The sequence below is a fragment of the Calypte anna genome, chromosome 5, assembly GCF_003957555.1.
Source record: "Calypte anna isolate BGI_N300 chromosome 5, bCalAnn1_v1.p, whole genome shotgun sequence".
Taxonomy (NCBI): Eukaryota; Metazoa; Chordata; class Aves; order Apodiformes; family Trochilidae; genus Calypte; species Calypte anna.
This window is the reverse complement of record NC_044250.1, coordinates 12,001,944-12,022,971: the sequence shown is the minus strand read 5'-3', so window position 1 is coordinate 12,022,971 and position 21,028 is coordinate 12,001,944. Positions and strand designations below refer to the sequence as shown.

Below are 21,028 nucleotides of genomic sequence, written 5' to 3'. Positions count from 1 at the left end.
CCATCACCCGGCCCCGAGGGACGCGGTTCCCGCTCCTCCCCCGCCATGCTCCGGGCGGCGCGGCCCCTCCGCTCCCTGCTCGGTGGCGGCGCTGCGGGGGCGGGGCCTCCCCTGGGCACCGGCTCGCGGCGGGAGGGCGGGGGCGCCGCGCGTCAGCAGCGTCACGTGCCCGGGGCAGGCGGTCGCGCGTGACGCAGCTTCCTTGCGCGCTGGGCGCGCCCGCCGTGACGCAGCACGGGGAGGCCGCGCGCCCTCGCCCCGCCCCTTGGCGCGTGTCACGTGCCGGGCACTGCGGGGGCGGAGAGCGCGGGTTCGGGAACCGGGACCGACACCGGGACCGGGACAGGAGCTGCTCCGGAGACGCCGCCGGGGCTGTCGGTGCGTGCTGCCCATGGGCCCTGAGGGCGGGGAGGAGGAGGGTTGGGCCCGGTCGCTGCCGCCCCCGTGTCCCGGTGCCCGGCAGCCGCAGCTTCTCGGCCCTCGCGTCCGTCGCTGTCGGGGTGTGGGTGCGGGCACTGCCCGCGGGCGGCGTGGGGAAGCGCAGCCCCGGTGTGAGTCCCGCAGGAGCGCTCGTTCCCTGCCCCCGGTCCGGCCGGGGCTCGGTGGTTCTGCCCCGCCCGGCCGCGCTCCGGGCTGCTGCCTCCGCAGTTGGGGGGTTCTGGGGAGCTCCTGGGGGGCCGCGCTCTGCTCCGTGATTGAGGGAACCCCAGGTGGGTTTGCGGCCCTTCCCTCCCGCTGAGGCTGTGCGGGCACCCGCGGTGCGGGGGGAGGTCAGGAGCGGGGTTCCGAGGATTCGGAAATCCCGGGCAGGTGTTGTCTGTGCGGGGTTACCTGCGGCTTTCCTTAGGGCAGGGGGTGGCACGGGCCCGAGGGGGCTTTCCGGACCGAACGGAACAGTGCTGATCGCTGGGGTGGAGTCCTTCTCACACCCGGACATCCGAGGCTTTTAAAGACGTTTGTGAGGGTTCTGAAGGAGTAATTTTCAGTCTCTCCAGCTAAATGTGCATCTCCCCTTTTTAGTGCATCGTGAGAAGCAAACATTCCCTGTTCCTGAAAGGAAATGTAAGGTCCAAAGGAGGCAGCTGGGCTGGTGAAGGGACTCGAGCACAGATCCTATGAGGAGAGGCTGAGGGAGCTGGGGGTGTTGAGGCTGGAGAAGAGGAGGCTCAGGGGAGACCTCATCACTCTCTACAACTCCCTGAAAGGAGGTTGGAGCCAGGGGGGGGGTTGGGCTCTTTTCCCAGGCAACTCTCAGCAAGACAAGAGGGCAGGGTCTCAAGTTGTGCCAGGGGAAATTTAGGTTAGATATTAGAAAGAATTTCTTTCTGGAGAGAGTGATCAGGCATTGGAATGGGCTGCCCAGGGAAGTAGGGGATTCTCTGTGTCTGGAGATATTTAAAAAGAGCCTGGATGTGGCACTCAGTGCCATGGTCTAGCAACTGCAACGGTGGTTCAAGGGTTGGACTTGATGATCTCTGAGGTCCCTTCCAACCCAGCCAATTCTATGATTCTATGTTTTACCCGGCAGTATTTCTCAGTATTTCTGGCAGGGGGGTATTTAATTTACGGGATTGAGTAGTAACATTAGGAATTAAGAGGCTTGAGTATAAAGTGTAACAAGTTGGGGGTTTTTAAGGAACAAAAAGGAGATTCTTTTATGGTGTGTGCTGCTTAGGAGAAGCACGAGGTGACAACTTCAGTAGCTGTTGCAGCTTTTCACTCCGTGTTGTCTGTCCTTGGATGCTGGAAAGGAGGCACTGTGGGAAGGACAGTTTGTGCATGTTTGTGTAGTACATGTATGTAGCACATGTATGGACGTGTTTAGTTGTGTTAAAAATGCACAGAAGCAGATAGTACTAAATTGGGTAGCAGTAGAGGATAATGCTCAGATTTATTTTTTGGGGGGTAAAATGGTGTAGGTATAAAATGCCAACCAATGCTAAAGGTTTTCCTTGAGAGAATCAGTCGAAAATCAGGGGTATTTGTTGTGGGGAGAAGTGCATTTTACCATCAAACAAGGCTTTTTCCATAGGTGGACTAGAACTTGTTTTGCTGGTGTATGGAAAGAGCTACTATCTAATATTCTGAAGGTTGGTAACTGATGGGTTAAGTTTTCTGAAATAACCTTCAGTGAAGACTTCTTGTCAGGGAAGCAGCCCTTGAGCTGTTTCAGCAAACTGAAACCTGATGCTGCCTGAGTTTGTACAGGAAGACTGTGCCTTTAAACACAGAAAAATGGATGTTGTACTAAAAAGTGAACTAATCAAGAACTTGCTTTATTTTTGGCAGGTACAGCTAAAAGCTGAATCTGTAATGCACCCATGAATTAATCTCACACCTCAATGGCCTCTGTGCCAATAATTCCAGACACTTACAACCACGTGTTGGCAGAGTTTGAATGTTTGGATCCATTGCTTTCTGCACTCAGGCTGGATTCCAGTCGGCTGAAGGTGAGTTTGTGATGTCTGGGACAGGAGGGGGTTGTGTGTGTTTTGCTCTGGGGTTTTGTTTGTTTGTTTAAAATTCAAGTAATGATTTTGGTTTATTTCCTGATTAGCCCAGAGGATTCCTGTTGCTCTTTTTGGGTGTGCAGATGCTAACTCACAGGGGGAAACACTTTGGGAAGAAGTGGTAGTGAGGACAAAGGATCCTGTTAGTCTGTGTGTGTCTTTTCTTAATGTAGCTGAGGAGTAAATAATGCAGCCTCACCTGGTTGCTGTCTTCTGCTCTCTCCTACAGCAGTGTGCTGTTCTTGTGTCTGTGACACCTGCTGCCAGGGTTTCAGGAGATGTGAAACGTGGGTTCAGCCATGATGTGCATTGTTTTTTATTCCTTCAGTGCACGTGCATAGCTGTGTCCAAGAGATGGATAGCTCTGGGCAGCTCAGGAGGAGGACTGAACCTTATACAGAAGGATGGTTGGAAACAAAGACTCTTCCTCACTCATAAGGTAAGGGTAAAGAATTCAATACAAAAATTTCCAGAGAAAATGGGACTGGGAAAGAGATGTTTCAAGTTAATTTTTAATAGAAGTCAACAGGCATTTTCAGCTTGCTGAATTTTCCAGTGAAGTTTTGGGCTGCTCCATTTAGGAAAGTTTGTGGTGCTGGAGTGTATCCCCAGAGTGTGGCATGTAATATAATCATGAGGTGTGGAACAAACTGCTCTTGAGGGTCAGACCTTTGGTTTTAAATTTCTTACTTCGAGTCACCTGAATATTTAAGAATTAGAAGAAAACTAATATGAATAAATATGAAACCAGAGCAACTCCTGTAGATAACTGCCAGTGTTTGGGTGTCAGAACTCTGAGCTTTCTGGATAAGCAAAGGAAGGATAGGCTGGCTTGTGTTTGCTGACAGAGGACATGGAAGAGGGGTTGCTGTTTCTATAGACAGATAATATTTCCCAGTGGCTACTTCTGCTCCCACTCTATTGTAGCCTTTTTATTAAGATTGGGAGCATCTTGCGTAGTTCTGGCAAAGCTGCTTCCATAGGTGAGAGGACAGGAGACTGACTTCTTTGTTTTACAAACTGGAGAATGAAGGACAGTCATTTCTCTCCATGCTGTCGTGCTGTCAGCTGCATCTTTTTACAGTAAATCAGTGTTTGCAAGCAAACTCAAAATAAAACCAAAAACCAAACCAAGCAACCTACATCACAGCAAAGTGGTGGCAGCTGTAGACAGGAATCTGGTTTATCTGAGAGAGGAAAGTTCTGCAGTTGTTAAGGCACAGAACAGTTTTTACCTGCATTTACTCCCATGCTTGTGTCCAGGAAGGTGCCATTTCCCGGGTTGCCTCTTGTTTACATGATGAAGATTATGTTGCTGTTGCCACCAGGTGAGTGATGTATTTGCAAACCTGTGTTCTGCTGCTATGTCTCAGCAGCTTTTAAGTTGAAAGTGTGCTGAGAACTTGGAGGGGGACAGGGTATTAACTTGAGAAGACCCCACAGCATAATTCCTTGCATGGTTTTCTTGTTTTCTGAAATAATTGTGCCAGAGTAAGTAGTACTTCTGTAACAGAACAACTATGGAGAGTTAATGCATGTGAAATTATCATGATAAATTATGATGATAATGATAAAGGTCTCCCTGAGACCTCTCAGCACCTACAGAAATATACTCACTCATTAAGTTGTCAGAGTGAGATTAGCAGTTAATATCACTTATATTGTTCAAAATCCATTTAATGCTTTTATTTCTGCATCCTCACTGGCAAGTCCAGTAAATGAGAGTAGGCTTTCAAAGCTGCTGGTACATTGTACTGCAAGGAAGGCCACTTACTCTTCTTCTGGTTTAAGAATATGACACTTGTTGAAAGCATGCAACCTATAACACAACCATCTCTGCTTAGATTTGTTGTTTCTTTGGAATAATGCATGATAACACATTAGAAGATTTATTCTCAAATGTATCTTCTTTTTAAATTGTTGTAGCCAAGGTCTGGTGGTGGTCTGGGAGCTCAATCAGGAACGTCGTGGGAAGCCAGAACGGATTTATGTTTCCTCTGAGCACAAGGGCAGAAAAGTCACAGCTCTCTGCTGGGATACAGCTGCCCTCCGTGTTTTTGTAGGAGATCATGTGGGAAAAGTCTCAGCCATCAAGATTAACACTTCAAAACAAGGGAAGGTAAAATATCTTGTACTTTGTTTGAGATTAATAGGTTCCCAGGGGATGATGTGTGGAGGCTTTTTGTTTATTTTAGTGAAGTTTAAAAAAAAAACAAAACAGGAAACTTGCCATCTGATGAAGCTGTGGTGTCCTTGACTGTTGAAACGTAGAATCCCAACTTCCCCTATTCCTTCTTTTAGCTATTCTAGTAATGCAACATAGAAATGCTTTCAAATGTAGAGAATTAAAATCTGTCTTAGCTTTAGTGTCTTGGAATTTACAGGTATCCAAGCCCAGGGTCTTGGTGTTTCCAGCTGTAGGTTCAGATGTGCTTTAGCCCTTAGGTCAGCTCTTGGACTGAGAAAGGGCAATCCCAGACTGATTTTGTCTCTGTCTGGATACTCTTATTCTGAAAAATGTGAATTAAGTAAAATAAATGGTAGATGAACATCAAGCTTATGTCCTTTACATTTTGTGCAAAGGGAACAAAAATTAATGATAGCAGCCTGAGTTCTAGTCCTACCATTACTAGGTCCTTTCCTTCTCCAGTTAAATCTGTAAGAAGGAGCACAACCTGGAAATAGGTGTGTTCCTCCAGGTTCTTCCTAGCCCATGAAAGATTTAGATGGAAAATTGGCTTAAAAGTAGCAAAACTCTTGCATTTAAAGAAAGTGCAAAATAATTCAGCTGTGGAAAGAGAAAAAAAAGGAAGTAAGGACAAGGCCCATGCCCATGGAATCTGTGTCTGCTCATACCTGTTTAAGGAACTGGACTCTTGAATCTCTGAGATAATGCACTTTGTTTGAAGTGGGGAACTGACACATTCCCAACAATGAAACCAGTTTTAAGCTGTCAGAAAGGGTGACCATCTGCTAGGAAATCCCATTGCAGTTCCCAGTAGTTTCTTGCAAATAAGAAGTCTGTCTGATTTTGTTCTGCCACCCACACTGATTGGGACACTTGTATACTAATTAGTATTTGGGTAATTTGCAGCAGGATAAGAGAGAAAGAAAAATACCTTAATCTGATGGTATGGTTTTTGTATCAACGCCTTGGGGCTGTCTCCATGCAAGTGTTCATTGGCTGAAAGTACCCATGGGAGGGAGCTGACAAAAGCTCAGCACTTACAAGAGGAAGAATAAATTCCTCTCAGTGTTACAAACCCCAAACCCTTTACAAAGGAATGGCAAGGTGCTATCAGGGTGGGATTTTTAGTTTTTTTAAAACCTTCATCAATAGTTTTTCTAAAAAGAAGATTTAGGATTTAATGTGTCTAAGCATTGAAGCCTTGTTTTGTGAGGAAGAAAGAAAGAAGGAAGGAACTGCTCCATCTAATGCTGTGTACTCATAGCAGAGTTGAATCTTCTAAATTTTGTGATTTTTAACTTAAAATATTCTTCACCTTGAACTGAGGCCATGTATATTTTCTTTTTTTTTTTCATTTTTACTGTAGGCTGCTGCTACTTTTGTGATGTTTCCTGTTCAGATTATAACCACTGTAGATTCTCGGGTTGTTCAGCTTGATTATTTGGATGGAAGACTGCTCATCTCTTCACTGACACGCAGTTATTTGTGTGATACTGAGAGGCAAGTTATATTTTATTTGTAAAATATTGGACTTTACAGAGTCACACAGTTTCTGAAGTGACCTCTGGAGATCATGTAGTGCAGTTTTCCTGTACAAAGCAGGGTCATACAGAGTAGATTTTGTGGGACCATGTAGCCCAGGAGGTTCTTGGCCACTTTTGTCAAGATTAACAACATCCACTGCTCTCATTTATCAAATCAGTCATTCTGTTGTAGAGGTTACAGACTTGTTTTCCCTTTTGTAAGTCCGTGCTGACTACTTATGATCCCCATCTTTCATGTGATTGGAAGTGGTTTGTGGAATCATTTGCATCACCCCCTTCCCTTCCCATCACCAGGCTGACCATCTGGTTCTGCTGAAAAAAAAACAACCCAACTTTCATCATCTGAGCATTCATTTAGATGAATAAATATTTCTGCACCTTGTCTTTTATGCACTCCATGCAGTATTTGTAGTATTCACTACAGGTTTTTAAGCACCAAAACTAATTCAGCAGCTAGGATTTAGTATTTTTATTCTTCAAGAGCAACAAAAAAATAAATAGAACTGTTATTAATGCTTCTTTAACAAGTATGATTTTTTTTTTTTATCCACTAGAGAGAAGTTCTGGAAAATAGGTAACAAAGAGAGAGATGGAGAATTTGGTGCCTGTTTCTTCCCTGCTGGAAAGAACAGTGGCAATCAGCAGCCATTAATATATTGTGCTCGACCTGGCTCAAGGATGTGGGAGGTGAACTTTGATGGGGAAGTGCAAAGCACACATCAGTTCAAGCAGTTGCTCTCAGCACCACCTCTCCCTGTTGTTACTCTCAGGTAAAAGCATGAGTGTTATTGGTGATAAATCTGCTTGAGAGTTCCAGACTAATTGAAAATAAATGCCTTAATACTGGGGAGATGAAGTAACCTCCTAGTACTGTTAGATTTATAAGCTCTCTTCTAATAATGGAAACCAGTACCTGAGTTACCAGAAATGCCAAAGCCTTGATTCTGCAGGTGTGTGGAATGTGACTACTGCAATGAATGGTGCTGTCAAAAGACTCTTTATTTAAGACAGTTTTGTATTTCCAGGGTTAAGATTATTGTTTTAAGGAAGTGATACTGTTGTGGTTATGCTTGTAATGGATACTAATTTTACTTTACAGGGTGGATCCTCATTATAATACTTCCAGCTGCTCTCCACAATCTTTAACTTTCCATAAGCTACTGTATTTGACGTGAGTATTTGTCACCATGGCTTTCTGTTCATAAAGTAGGCTTAAAAATAAAAAAGTTGGATGTTCTCCTAATGTTGTATTATCAACTTCATCTTTTTCCATAGTAATTTTCCAAGTATCATGCTAAACAGCTTACTTCTTGCTTGCTGTACTTAAGCCAGTGCCATCCCTGCCTGTTTTACAGTGACCACAATTAACTGTTGCACTCTTCACATCTGCTTTGCTTGCAGTGAGCACTGTGTGATGACCTGGACAGAAAGAGGCATTTATATTTTTCTTCCCCAAAGTGTTCAAGTCTTGCTATGGAGTGAAGTAAAAGGTAAACTAAAAATCTTCATGTTGTAGTATTGTCTGTTATATTTGTCACTTCTGAAGTCCTTGCCTAACATGGAGCCTTAGCAGGCTCATTTCTGCAGCTGGATTGCAAAGCATAGATGAGAAAACTGTTTCCTTGTCAACCATCAGGCATATCTTTGAATATTAACCTTCTCCTTGCCTGCTCCAGCTAACCCCTTCCTTCATACTTTTGAGAATGTTTGAGAAACAAAATACAGGAATCAAATAGAGATAATAACCTGCAGTATCAGTGAGGTAAAACCTGCAGTATCCTTTCCTCATTTCTGTCTATTCAGGTTCCTTGTCATTGTCAGTTTTTTCCTTCCCCTTCTCTGCCCCTCTTTTGGAGTTAGGTTTCCAATGCTTTTGTCATTAAGTGTTTGCATATAGTATAACTATTTCATTTGAAAACTGCTGAAAGGTCAAAGGGTTTTTCTGCTAGCAAATACTTTTTTTTTAAAACTAAAAATTACGTATTTTTCATCTTTATCACTCTTTGGCTTTTCCTCTCACTTCAGAAGAAAAGAAAACTTCTCAGTAACTATAGTTTGTTTTGGATGCTTTCTAAAACTGCAGCTCTGGACAGTTTTGATGGATTAACTGTGCTTTGTAGCTGTTAGATGCTAGCTGAGCACTCTTCAGTGTTTGTTTTCCCCATGCTACTTGTGCTATAGAGCATTAGGCTGTTGTACACATTTGCAGTCAGAGGAGAGACAGGTTTTCACCTTTCAGAAACACAAGGGAATCATGAACCATTTCAGCCCTTTAGATATTTCTGTTCATCTGATTTTTGCAGATATTCAGGATATTGCAGTTTACAAAAATGAGTTGTTCTGTCTGCATACAAATGGAAAGGTTGTGCACCTCTCCCTTCTGCTGGTCGACCGCTGCATAGAGCGTCTGATAAGAAGAGGGTTCTGGACACTTGCTGCCAGGGTCTGTTGGCTCTTCCAAAATTCAGTCATTTCTTGCAGAGTAAGTAAATACCTCTGTGTCAATGTGCCATGCAACTTCATGTTTCCTGTCTTCCTCTTCCCCTAGGTTCCATTGGTTTCTGAGAGTTGTATTCTTGGAGTTTTAAAAAAGTCTTCTGAACGTACTTTTAGGGTGAAAATTATCCTGCATATGTGGTGCCTTCTGCTTTCATGTATGCATTAGAAAAAATAATTCTGTTTCACCCTGTGCTTTTAGGCAAGAAAAAATTTGCCTCTAGACAAGCTGGAGCACTTGAAGTCTCAGCTGGATGCCTCAACCCACCAAGATCTCATTACTCAGCTGGAAGAAATAATTTCCAAGTTGGAACCTCTCGATTCTGCAAGCAGCAGTAGAAGAAGCAGTATTTCATCTCACGTAAGTGTATTGGTAGTGCCAAAAAATTTTACTTGCAGACTTTATCTTTATGGCTTAAAAATCATATCCTTCCTCACTTTGAATATGAGGTTTTTATTTTTACCCTACTATAGCTGATAATGCTCCTTTCTAAGTTTAGATGAGGTAGAGAGGTATAAATACTACTACTTGCATTTTTTAAACTCTTGCACCTCTGCCTTTTTTTCCATGTTGTGGCTAATGGTTGAGTTGTGGACAAAGATTGATACAAAGATGGCTTTTTCCACAGCTGAGTTTAGTGTCTTATCATGCTTCAGTAAAGTTTGTGTTGAAAATTCAGTGTACAAATGCTCAGAACTATCCTAGCCCCATTTTTAAAAAACTGTCTCACTGTAAAAAGCTTAAGTGGAAAGCTCTTTAAAAAAATCAAAGTATGTTTCTAATAGTCTTTTACATGTATTGTCTTAGCTTCCTGGCAGCTTTTAAAGATAGGGGAAATATAGTTATTAGAATATCAGTTGTTGCTTTCACTGTAAAGGTGTTTAAAAGGTAAAGTTTAAAAAAACAAAGTAGTGGGTTGACAAAATTTTCATTAGATGGGAAAATGAACTGCATAGAGTGACCATGAGCAAAAGAATGTACACGTGTTATGGAACTGAACAGATCTGGAAGGTTTGTAATTGTGCTAGCCAGGTATGGTTAACCAGCAAAAAGAACATGGATACAGAGGGATCAAGTGGCAGGCTGGGATGCAGGACCAAAGCAGAGATGTTTCCTGTCCTGATCTAAGTGCAGCAGTTCTGCAGGCTGCTTTCCTAAAAGCAATTGCAGCACATCCATCTTTTGTAAAGACACTGAACTGCACACTTAGTGGGATGTCTGTACTTTTCTGTTCTGGATAATTCAAAAATACTCTGTTATAAAGGGCTTTTTTAGGCAGTGAACTATGAAGTGTTGTGAAGTTATTTGTGTGGATATGACTGAGTTCATGGCAGGAAGTTCAACAAGGGAGTACAACTTGAACATCTGACTTCTCTCCCTTGTCTGACAGGAAAGCTTCAGTGTCTTAGACTCTGGAATATATCGTGTTATAAGTCGAAGAGGCAGTCAGTCAGATGAAGACTCCTGTTCTCTCCACAGTCAGACATTCTCAGAAGATGAGAGACTTAAAGAATTTCCTGCACACCAGGAAGATGAGCAAGTAGAACTTGGTAATATTTCTTAATGAAAATGTTACTCCAATGCAATTTTTATTTATTCTGCAAGAATTGATTGTGTTGGCTCTGTGTTCTTAACTTCCTTGCACATTTTCATTTGTAAAGAGAATCATCTCTTGCATGTCTGAACATTAGCACAGGAATGATAGAATTATGATTAGACTTCCTAGGGAGCTTTTTAAAATTTCCTAACAAATACCTGTCACTGGCTGAAAGCTTGAATAATGGGTCATGTTCTCTGCTCTGACTGGGGTTGGGAGGGGATGCAGAAACCTGGGATCATGAGAAGTTCCAGGTGTGGTGAAGAGACTCTCCAATAAAATCCCTGCTCAGTGCCTTGTCAGTTGCATTATCCTGCTGATAAGGCTGCATGCTGTTTGTAACACTTGTGCTTACATTTGCCTCTTCAATATGAAAAATCTAAAATGAAGGGGCAGAGTTTTTGAGTGTCAGGAGATAGAAAACTTCTACCTGTTCCACAAGAGATTGTACAGTTTTATTTATCTCACAGCAGAGAAGTTCTAGATACTTCTTGAAGCACGTGCTACTTAACTTGGTATTTGAAAGAAATGGGCCCAGTGTTCCTCTGCTCAGATTTACGTAAGATGTCATAAGTTTTTAGGTTTCTAATCTGCATAATGAACAAAGCAGCCTTATTCTCACACGATCTTAAAATTGGTTGTGACCTTTAGGCACTGTCTAAAGAGTCTGCATTCTGATGGTAATATTTCCATAGCAGTGTGGCATCTTCTCCTCTCAGTAGTGCAGCTAGTGCTGTTCCAAAGTGCAGTGTCATCCTTACTTAAAGGATTCTTTTTGTCTTATTTTACATCACTTGAAGATATCTTGTCTGTTTGCACTAGGATATGATTGGTCAAAACACATTGTATATACTGTTAGGGATAGAAGAGTGGAAAGGAAATAGTCACTGATTTTTTTTTTTATATTTATGCTATATATTTTTATGATTCTGTATTTCCTATGATTCTTACCAAAAGTCAGAGAGCTATGGGTTCAATTATATTTTGAAGTCTCTTCACAGAAAAGGGAGATTTATACCTTAACCATGGCTTATGCATCCCTGTGTGTTCATATGTGATTTAGGTTTTAAGAAGTAATGCAGTGTGAAGTGTTGCATGCCACAATATTTAACTTTCCTAGATGTTTTAAGAAACTGTCAGTGGATTAAATCAAGATTTTATCCCCTAAATGTGATGTCAGTCTACTTCCAGAAGATAGTTTTCATTCGTGGAAAATCATTTGCCTTGTTACAGAACCAAAATACTGTGAGCCATGCAGACCTGCCAGGTTCAAAGTCAGTAACACAATGGCCCTGGAAACCAAATAGCACTGTTCAGGCTCCCCACATTCTTGAATATTAAGTATGAAAATATCCCATGCAGGTTATCCATTAATGAATTAGTGACTTGCTATTTGTTTCACTGTTCCTTTTTTGCCAGGCCACTGTTTCATGATTCTTTATTTCAATTCCATTTGTTAGACAATGTATCTCATGCATCTGTGACGGTTGAGGCTGACCGGAATGAGACATTTCTCCCATTCAGTATTCCTTTGTCATTTCGTTCCCCATCTCCTCTCGTCTCTCTCCAAGCTGTCAAAGAAAGGTAAAACTTGCAGCAGGTTCACTCATCCATTACATCATTCCTTTTTCTGTCCTCCAGATTTGTATCCCGTGTCTGGTTTAGTTCATGCTGTTCTGCAGAAATGTAACATCTGAACTGAAACATTGGGAAGCAGGGAAGTTTGTTGGGCAATTTAAAGTTTCCATCTTGACTCCTAATGAAGATATGGGGAGCTGCTGTTAGCTTCAGTGGAGCCAGGATTTCAGACTCAGTTTTTAAATAGCTAAGAATGATTTTTTTGTTTTAAGATTTCTAAAAATGTTTAACGTTGACCTGTAAACTGTGGTTGTGGCTTGTATTCAAGGCAAAAATAGTAAATATTGCTTGGTAATTTTGCTTTTCTGGTACTGAGATTTCTGAAGAATGAATGAAGGCTTCCTGTGTGGCTTGGGGACAAACAGTAAAATATTCAAATCATGCTGGATATTCAAAGCATGCTAAAACACACTTGAAAAGTGTACCATGTGCTCTGCCACCCACTCGATCATTTCAGTAAATCTAATCAATTCCCAAAGTGTTCATGAAATAGTGGTAGCTTAAATACCTGGTGCAAGTAGATGGTTTCATAGCTAAAATATTGCTGGCCTCTAATGGTGGTCTGAAAAATTGTGTAGCTCTCCCTTGATTGCTTAGGGATATGAATTATGTCCTGCAGCAAAAGACTGTAGCTGCCATCAGCAGTGTGAGGATTTCAGAATAACCTTCAGAAGTACATGAATCATTTTTAGTGTTCTAAACTGCAAGCAGTTCTTAGGATTTTACTAGTAGTAAGTGTTTCTACTTTTACAATTCTTAAATACTTCAGGGTTTTTATTCTGTGCTGGAAATATGGCCCATGACTGAATTCTGAGAAGATTCCTAGTGAGTTTTGATCTTGTTGGTCATTGCTGCTGTCATCCTTTTCTCAAGAGTTCTTCAGGTTATGAAGTTTTATGAAATCATGGTGTGAATGGCAAGTGCTTAATTTGTTCAGTTTTGAACTTCCAGTTTTAAATACTTGAACTTCACTCCTAGTGTTTCCAGCTTTGTACGTAAAACTACTGAGAAGATTGGCACACTTCATCTGAGTCCTGATACCAAAGCAAGACAAGAAGTAAAAGAAGATGAGCAGCTGCAGGAGTTGGCTACTACTCTGGTAGCATCTCCCCAGGAAGAGAAAGAGTGAGTGCAAAATCACATTTTCTTAGCAATTGCATTTGGGGATTCTGAAGATAGCAACCTAAAGCAGAAACTATCATTTTAAGTAGAACAGCACTAGGTTTTTCCAGCTGCCTTCATTACTGTGGGGGTTTTCCCTGGTTTTCCCTGACTCCCCTACAAGCTGAGTATGCATCTGGGTGGTAGAGCCTGCAGTCCCACAGTGCTTTAAAAACTGAAGAGCAAGAATTGCAGGGTATTACTCTACATGAGAATTGCTGGTCTGTGATTCTCAGTTATGAAGATCAGTCCAACAGGTACATTCCTGTTCTTAGTGAGGAGTAAACACTTTTGTCTGTAAAAACCTTTGTGGTTTTTTTTTAAATAAGGGTAGCTGTAAAACGTTTATCTCCTTTAGTGATTGTCCAATTAATACAGAGTTATTTCTTACTCCAGTAATTTGCTGTCTTGCCATTCTGGACTCTTTTGTACAGTAGTGATTTTTATTGAGTACCTTCAGAAATGTACTGCTCCTGGAGTAGAAGCCATTTTGGAAGGCTACAAAAATACTATTACTGGTTGATCTTCATACCCAGTTCATCCATAATGCCTGTTGATATGTTCCTTCTTTATAAGTGACAGGTTAATATTTTTAATAAAGGAATAAATGCTTCCTCAGAAATTTGAGGACATATGTGAAGAAATCTTCACTTAAAATATTGAAGGTGAATTTCAGTTGTATCTGAAGTATTGTGTGTTGTTTTAGGTTAGAACCACAGAGCTGCCAGCTTTCAGAGGAAGACCATCTAAGAGATCTCAAGGCTGCAACAGCAGAAGCTATGTAAGGAGGGAGGCTTTTACTGTATAGATTTATTTGGCTTTGGTAGAAAAATGAATTTAAAAAAGTATTTTAAAAAGAATTCAGTCATTACATACATGTAAGCATGTTTATTAACATAATCTGGAAGGATCTCATTTGGTTGATGATTTGTTTCCCCTACTTAAAACCAAGCAAATCCCACTAAAAGCTTATTCTGATGCTAGCATTATCCTTTTGTCCTAACTACATGCATGGTTTAAAAAAAACAAAATTGAAACCACCTAACAAACAAAAACCCATTTGGAAAGAAGTCCTGAGGAATTCAGAATGTACTAATACCAAAGCAGAGAGCCTAACAGAGAGTTCTGTTCAGTACACTCAAAACCAGAAAAAACAGCAACCAGCTGTAAGTCAAATTTAGGAAATGTACTTTGAGTTGTGCAAAACATACATAATACTTCACTTGTGGTATCAGAACAGTCAAGCAAGTTAGCAAACTTCTTTTTCTTACAGAGCCAAACTCCAGGATCCCTTGGTTTTGTTAGAACCACAGTCTCTGAGAAGGGTTTTACAGGAATGGCTGATCTATCTAGAAGAAAGGTTTGGCAGCAAAGAGCATTCCCCTTCCTCTGTTAAGGAAAACAAGAGTGTGTGTGCTGATGAAGAGAGGGCAGTCTTGGAGGAAAACCTACAACTTCATCCAACTAATGGAAACACAACAGACACAGAACAGTGTAGTACCTTGGAAGACTGCACTGGAAAGGAAAACAGTGATGAAACATCAGTAACCAAAACCATGTCTGGGAACAGTACTGATCTGAAGGGACCTTTGGACTGCTGCTTTCAAGTGTCTCCTCCATGTGTCATAGAACCAGATGTTCAGAAAGATCTCACTGAGCTGACAACACTCTGTTTTGAGCTGCGTGTGTTTTCTTGTGGAAATGGTGAGGCAGAGAAAAGCTCTGATGGAATTCTGCCATCAGCAGCTCCGTGGACCTTGGCTTGTAGGTTTATGCAAAGCTACTTCTTTCTTTTGGATTTAAAAAGGCTAAAGCAGTGCATTATAACCACGTATGCAACCACTCCTAATGTGTGGGAAACGTATATTGCAGGACTGAAAGGTAAATAATGAAAATTTTATTACTAGTAAACTGAAAGCAAGACTGTTTGGGGGGAAAAAAGGAAAAACTTGAAGGCATTCCAGTTTGTGTCTACAGATCTTTTTTTTGCTGCAGGTGTAGTGTGGGTGGAGGAGGATGGTTGCTGTGTGTGAGTTCTTACTCTGATTTTGGATTGTTTGGTTGTCTTTCTCCCCCAGATGTTAACTTATGCTCCTTGGAGGGAGCCCTGACTTTGAAGTTCTGGACCATTTAATTTATATGGTTGAACACATGTTGGTAGTGATAACAGACCAGCTCTATATAAAAACAAATATATGTGCTTCAAAGAACAGAAGCATCATAGTTAAAATCTTACGTGTATAGGGAAAGGAAAAGCTAGGGTATGGGCTTCAGTATTTGCACAGGAAATGAAAGATTCAGTGAACAGAGAAATGTGGTTAATGTGAAACAAAACTGAAGGAAACATGATTCCATGCAAGTGACTGACTTGTAATCACATCAAACTTCCTTTTTCCACAGAAATCTTTTCTGATCTTTTTGATGCCTCTTTAACCTAACTGAGCCAAAGCTTCCTTCTGCTATGGTGAAGCAGAACTTCGTCTGTTCTCTAAATTCAGCTTCTGCTTTTTTTCATTTCTTCAAAAAGTGAATTAAGGTCTTAGCATTGATTTTGCTTCAACAGAGAGTAGTCAAGCAAGTCTTGCTTTGATGGTTGGTATCTGGCATTTGGGTTTCTGGTGATCTGTTCACTGTTTGGACTGTGAGAGCCTTAGAAGTTTGCCCATATTTTGTAACTTTTGTGGTGATTTATTTCAGAACTAACTTGTCATAGTCCAGTGACTTTAGCAATGGAAAATGAAGATATGTTGAAAATACTGAAACAGCTGCATGACCAGGGGCCTTGGGATGATAGCCCACTCTTACTGGTACATGCTCAAAGGTTTGTAGCCATGTACATTTTTTCCTCTTCTTCAGTGTTAACTTGCTAGCAGGAATTGGATTACTTAACATTTCACCAAGCTTTCTAGAATCTTTCCAAGAGATCACCTTTCATTACTTTCCTGAACTTGCAAGAGATGTTGGAAAAATTGTAATTTTCTTGTTTGGTACTGAAAATAGTTTTTCTTCTCTCCAGGCTTTATGAAAAATTTGGGGAAATAGCTCTTCGGCCCTTGATCAAGTTCCACCCCTCTCTTTTGCCTTCTGATATCAAGCAGCTTTGCAGAAATGATCCAGCTCACTTCTTAGCATATTTAGATAGTCTGGTGAAATCAAAGCCAGAGGAAAAAAGGTAATACAAAGTCTTTTCATCTATCTGTTCTCTTCACCATGCAGCTGTGTGGGATTTGTTTTGTTTTTTGGAGGCTTTTTTTATTGTTAAATCTGTCTACTTGCTTGGTGTTCTACATTAGATTCCAATTCATTCTGCCAGATTTAGTTGATCTCTCAGACTGTGGTTTTGTGTTTTTTTTTTAAATTAGATTAGATGCTGGTTTTACCATAGTTTTTCTGAATAGTATTTTCAGTGGTACTGACTACTTCTGCTCAGTGTAACAAGGTTACACAGAACTTAAAAAATCTGGGAAATTCAACCTACAAACTTGATGGGTTTCTGCGATCCCCTCGATTTCTAGAACCATAATTCTACACTTTTCTGTATTTAATTTTGCATCCACATTTTGGTGTGGGTTTTTTTTTCTGCACACAATCTCCACTTCTCCATATCTGATATATTTAAAACTGGTAGGTTTGTTTTTTTTTTTTCTGTGTTTTGTTCTCTAGGTCATCTCTCCTTAGATCTCTTCTGCAGCCTGAATCTGTACGACTGGATTGGTTGTGTTTGGCTGTTTCTCATGATGCACCACAAAGGGCAAATACTGTGGATGTGGAAGGAAAGCCCAGGTAAAGTGGGGTTCACTTTACAAGGTCTTGAGTGCAGCAAAAAGCTTTAATGGCTCTGCAGGCTTTTGGCTTGGCTTTTGACTGACACTTTGGATGTCACCAAATCCTTTGAGTGCTTTGCATATTGCAGAGTTCAGCAGAAACAACCATTGGGTTAAATAACATTTATCTAACACTCCTCAGAGTGACTGCTTTACAGAGACAACACAGTGTTTCATTTGGTTTCCTTCTCTCTTTTCATACACCTGCCTTTCTTGTAGAGAAAATGTAGCATTCTCATGAAAAACACTAATGCCTTAAACCTGAGTTTCTCATCTTCTAGGCCACGATCACATTTGTTTACCTGGGGCTACAGTCAGCTCATTCTGCTTTTGATTAAACTCCCAGCTGATTATGATACAAAAGAGAAGATGGCTGAAATCTGTAAATCACATGGGTAAGAACAAAATATGGTAATTCTTGGTACTTGGTTAGTTGTAATTCTGACTCCCAAAAGATACAAATGAAAGCCACTAATCTGCTCCTTAGCTGGACAGAATTTATTGAAAAGCCTTTCCTGTTTTGAGAATGAATTTTGAGTGTTCAAATTAATGTATTAAATACCCCTTTTGGGTAAGGCTTATTTCCCCATGTTCCCACTGTGCAGTGATATCTGGCATTCAATAAATTTGGTTGTGTCTTTTTACTGATAATTAAATAAGCATTTAATTATTGTTGACTCTGGTTTAGACTTAATATTTGATTCCTGGAAATCTTTATTCTCTTATTCAAGATTTTGGTCTGGATATCTTTTTCTCTGTCTGGAGCTGGATAGAAGAACAGAAGCCTTTATTAATATTGCTTATTTGGATGATTTGAGCCTGTTGAATGGAGAAGATGGTGAGTGAGTCTGTGTAAACATTTGTAATATAGCAACTGACCTTATATACTGATGTAGCTCGTCTAAAGTTGAGTTAACTTTTGTTTCTAAATGTTTTGGTAGCACTATCTGTATGTATGTGCAGTGTATTTGAAACACATAAATGGGTGTTGCACTCTTGTATCTTCATACTGTACTTTGTGAAATTTGCTGTGCTAGAAAATGCTTAAAAGTTCAAAAATGTAGAGTTGTTTATCAGCTGGGAGCAAAAGCTAAATTTGGTGTTGTAGGCAGAGGAATAGCTATCCTCCCTGCACAGCACACACAGTTATGCCAAGTAAAGTATGGTATCACATGGCAGAACTTCAGACTGTTGGGAATTTTCCTGTAAGATGGACAAAACAATTCTTTGTCTCTTTAATCCAAAGCCTTAAGTACTGAACTATTGTGAAGCTTTGTGTGTAGTTCACCACTCAATCAGTCAGTCAAGGCAGTACACGTCTGTACACAATTTGCTGACTTGTAATGCTTGGTTTTCTTAAATCTTCCCAGAGGAAAACCAGAATAGCTACCTTCCCTTTGAAGCACAGGTATATTTAAAATATTAGGCTTAGAACAATCCTTGTTTTACAAATAATGTAACAAGCTCCTTTTACATCCAGGTTGCATTCTGGAGACGATAGAAGAATGGAAGTTTCTTCTGCACCTTGCACAAAATCACAGCACAGCTTTCCACCACCATGGCCCACAGAATGGGAATGCTGTCAGCAATGGCAGCCCAAGCTGCCCAGACTGCATCACTGTGGAAAATGTAGCTCTCCTACTGGCAAAGGACATTGGGCCCAATCGTGCCTTGCCTCTCTTGCAGGAGTGTGGCTTGACACTAGAATTGTCTGAGAGATTTACCAGTGTCTGTGAGATACTGAGGATTGCTGAGAAAAGGCAAAGGTAAGATGATGTGTCCATCTTCTTGGTGCTTTAAACTTCCTTTCCAGTTAACAAAAAAGAAAACTTTGCATTTTTACTTTGTATTTTAAACTCATCTGAAAGCTTCTCTGTTATTTAAGATCCATGCTTTGTGCAATATAGGCATTTTAAGATGAAAAATGAAGACAGAGAGTTCACTCATACGTTGAAATATATGTGATTCTCTGAAGGAGGTATCTGCACAGACTCTGGTCTCACTGCCTCTGTCAGACAAGACATGCATGGTGTTGTCATTATGTTACTTCTTCAGTCATCATATTTTTGACAAACTGTTTGACATTTTTCCCCTCTTTGCTTTAATTGCAGAGCTCTGATTCAGTCCATGTTGGAAAGGTGTGACCGGTTCTTGTGGTCTCAACAAGCATAGAAAACAACTTGGAAAACTTTGGGAATGTTTTTAATGATTGTATATTAATGATTGTACGTTAAAGTGGCTCTTAAAGAAATGAACTTCTGTATAAAAGCTCAGTTGTATGGAGCCAGTGTCCATCTGGCAGGTATCTGACTGGCAGCTGTTGACAGTTCTTCCTTATTTCTTTGGACATGAGTTTTGAACTCTAGAATTTTTATCAAATCAACCCAGTATTTACTGTGAAATTAAGATCACAGATTTCTGAGATGAAAACTCCAGAATTTATTTTCCAAGTCTGTATGACTTCAGTGTTAAGGATATGAGCCCCTAGGTTTTAAAGTATGGTTTATAAGATTTTTTTTTTTTATTGGTTTGTTTGCAAACATGAGAAGCCATTCCTTGGAATATCCAGGACTGCACTTGTTTAATTTTCCTGTGACATTGACTTTTTCAAGTAGTGTAGAAGGACTTGGAATGCTACTTTTTTTTTTCTTCTTCTTCTTAAATTCACATAATCATAGAATGGTTTGGGTTGGAAGGGACCAAACTTGAGCAGTGTGTGGTGGTCACACGAATCAGATGATGTTGGTGCCTGGTTTTTTACCTGCCAAATGAGCATGCTGCTTCCTCAGTGGCTGTTGTTCATAACTACCTGCATTTCATGCAGTGTGTGTGTAGGACAGCTTCAGCTGAGAACTTGGAAAAAGTTGCCTGCCTTTCCAAGAATGTGCCTGGCTTTTCTACGTATGTACACATGTACCATAACTTATGTAATGGGTCTACGTCAGGTGCTCTGTGTATTTTGTGTATGCAGCCATTTCTTACTTCAGTGGGGATTTTGTACACTCAGTTAACTTTGGTTGAGGGTTAGGGCTTTTTTTTTTGTTTTTTTGTTTACAATAAATAACTACTTTCTATTCAGAACTTTTTAATTTTGTGCCAGAAGAGTCCTACAGTATGAAGCATTTGTTCAGGTCTGTCTTAAGTGAGGTTGTATTGATGATTTGATGATTCAAGAAGGAAGAATTTACTCTTTGAAGAAGAGTAGGAAAATCACTGTTTCCTAATCCTGAAATGTATGTTTCCAACTCATATGAGTAGAGTGAGGGGACTGTGAAAAAACTACACCCCCTAGCAGCTCTTGTCAGCCAGCTTAGCATACACCACTAGTACAGAGTTTTAAGGCAGCCTGCCCTGGAGCAGATGAGCTGCATCACTGCTCATCATTGGTTTTGGTGACTGACTGTTAGTGGAGGGACCCTTCAAAAGCAGAGATGATTGAAAGGAGCTTTGCACAGAGCAATTTAAAACAGAAACTATGTTGGTTTTGTTTGCTGCTGTGTTGGTTTTTTGGCTTTTTTTTTTTTTTTTTGGTTGGTTGGTTTTTTTCAAAAAGCATTTATGAAAGCCTCATACCTGCCTCAAAACCTTATTTCACTGTTAGAATCATCATCAAAATCTACAGGGAATTCAAATTTGTTTAAGATAAACATCTGCATATCTAATCTTTTTTTCTTAAAAAGGGGCTGAGTTTCCAGTCATTCTACACATTTGTAAGCCTAAGATCAGTGCCAGTAAATATTCCATACAGCAACGTGGCAACTCCTGAAGTGAACTGCTGCCTGTGTAAACTTGGAGAAATTGTAGTTACTTCCCAGAATAAGGAATAACTGCATCTCCTACTGTTCCTGAGCTAGGAATTCCCCTCATAATCCCCCTTCCCAAACTGAGGTTTTGTATTACAAAATACCCACATTGCAGAATGTTTGTGTAATGTAGCTTGTGTTCACAGATATTCAGAAATAAAGGACAGCCAGTTTGTGACTGCTTGTTCCCGTAACTTAATCAGTATAAAAATGGGGAAGTCTCCCAGGGTTATGCTTACCCAGTGTTGCACACTCAGCCTTTGTTC

The 21,028-nt window shown here is 40.7% G+C and overlaps 1 protein-coding gene across 4 annotated transcripts; it reads left to right on the top strand.

Annotated features, from left to right (window-relative positions):
* The first annotated feature begins 241 nt into the window (after positions 1-241).
* On the top strand, positions 242-20,940 carry HPS5 (HPS5 biogenesis of lysosomal organelles complex 2 subunit 2). Of its 4 annotated transcripts, none has more exons than XR_003987623.1 (24): positions 242-378; positions 2,290-2,450; positions 2,839-2,949; positions 3,774-3,838; positions 4,437-4,629; positions 6,065-6,198; positions 6,797-7,012; positions 7,342-7,413; positions 7,644-7,732; positions 8,546-8,724; positions 8,941-9,099; positions 10,130-10,289; positions 11,797-11,920; positions 12,953-13,099; positions 13,842-13,916; positions 14,409-15,016; positions 15,833-15,956; positions 16,152-16,307; positions 16,799-16,918; positions 17,241-17,354; positions 17,691-17,797; positions 18,440-18,725; positions 19,071-19,860; positions 20,640-20,940. XR_003987623.1 is itself a non-coding variant. In XM_030451501.1 (24 exons), the coding sequence occupies exons 3-24, from the start codon at positions 2,343-2,345 to the stop codon at positions 19,129-19,131; spliced, it is 3,408 nt and encodes a 1,135-aa protein (XP_030307361.1). In that variant the 5' UTR covers positions 242-378; positions 1,021-1,062; positions 2,290-2,342; the 3' UTR covers positions 19,132-19,928. The 4 variants fall into 4 exon arrangements, 3 of the variants coding, with proteins under 3 accessions (XP_030307361.1, XP_030307360.1, XP_030307362.1); XM_030451501.1 differs by lacking the exon at positions 20,640-20,940 and adding an exon at positions 1,021-1,062 and having other exon boundaries at positions 19,071-19,928; XM_030451500.1 differs by having other exon boundaries at positions 19,071-20,940.
* Positions 20,941-21,028: the final 88 nt, after the last annotated feature.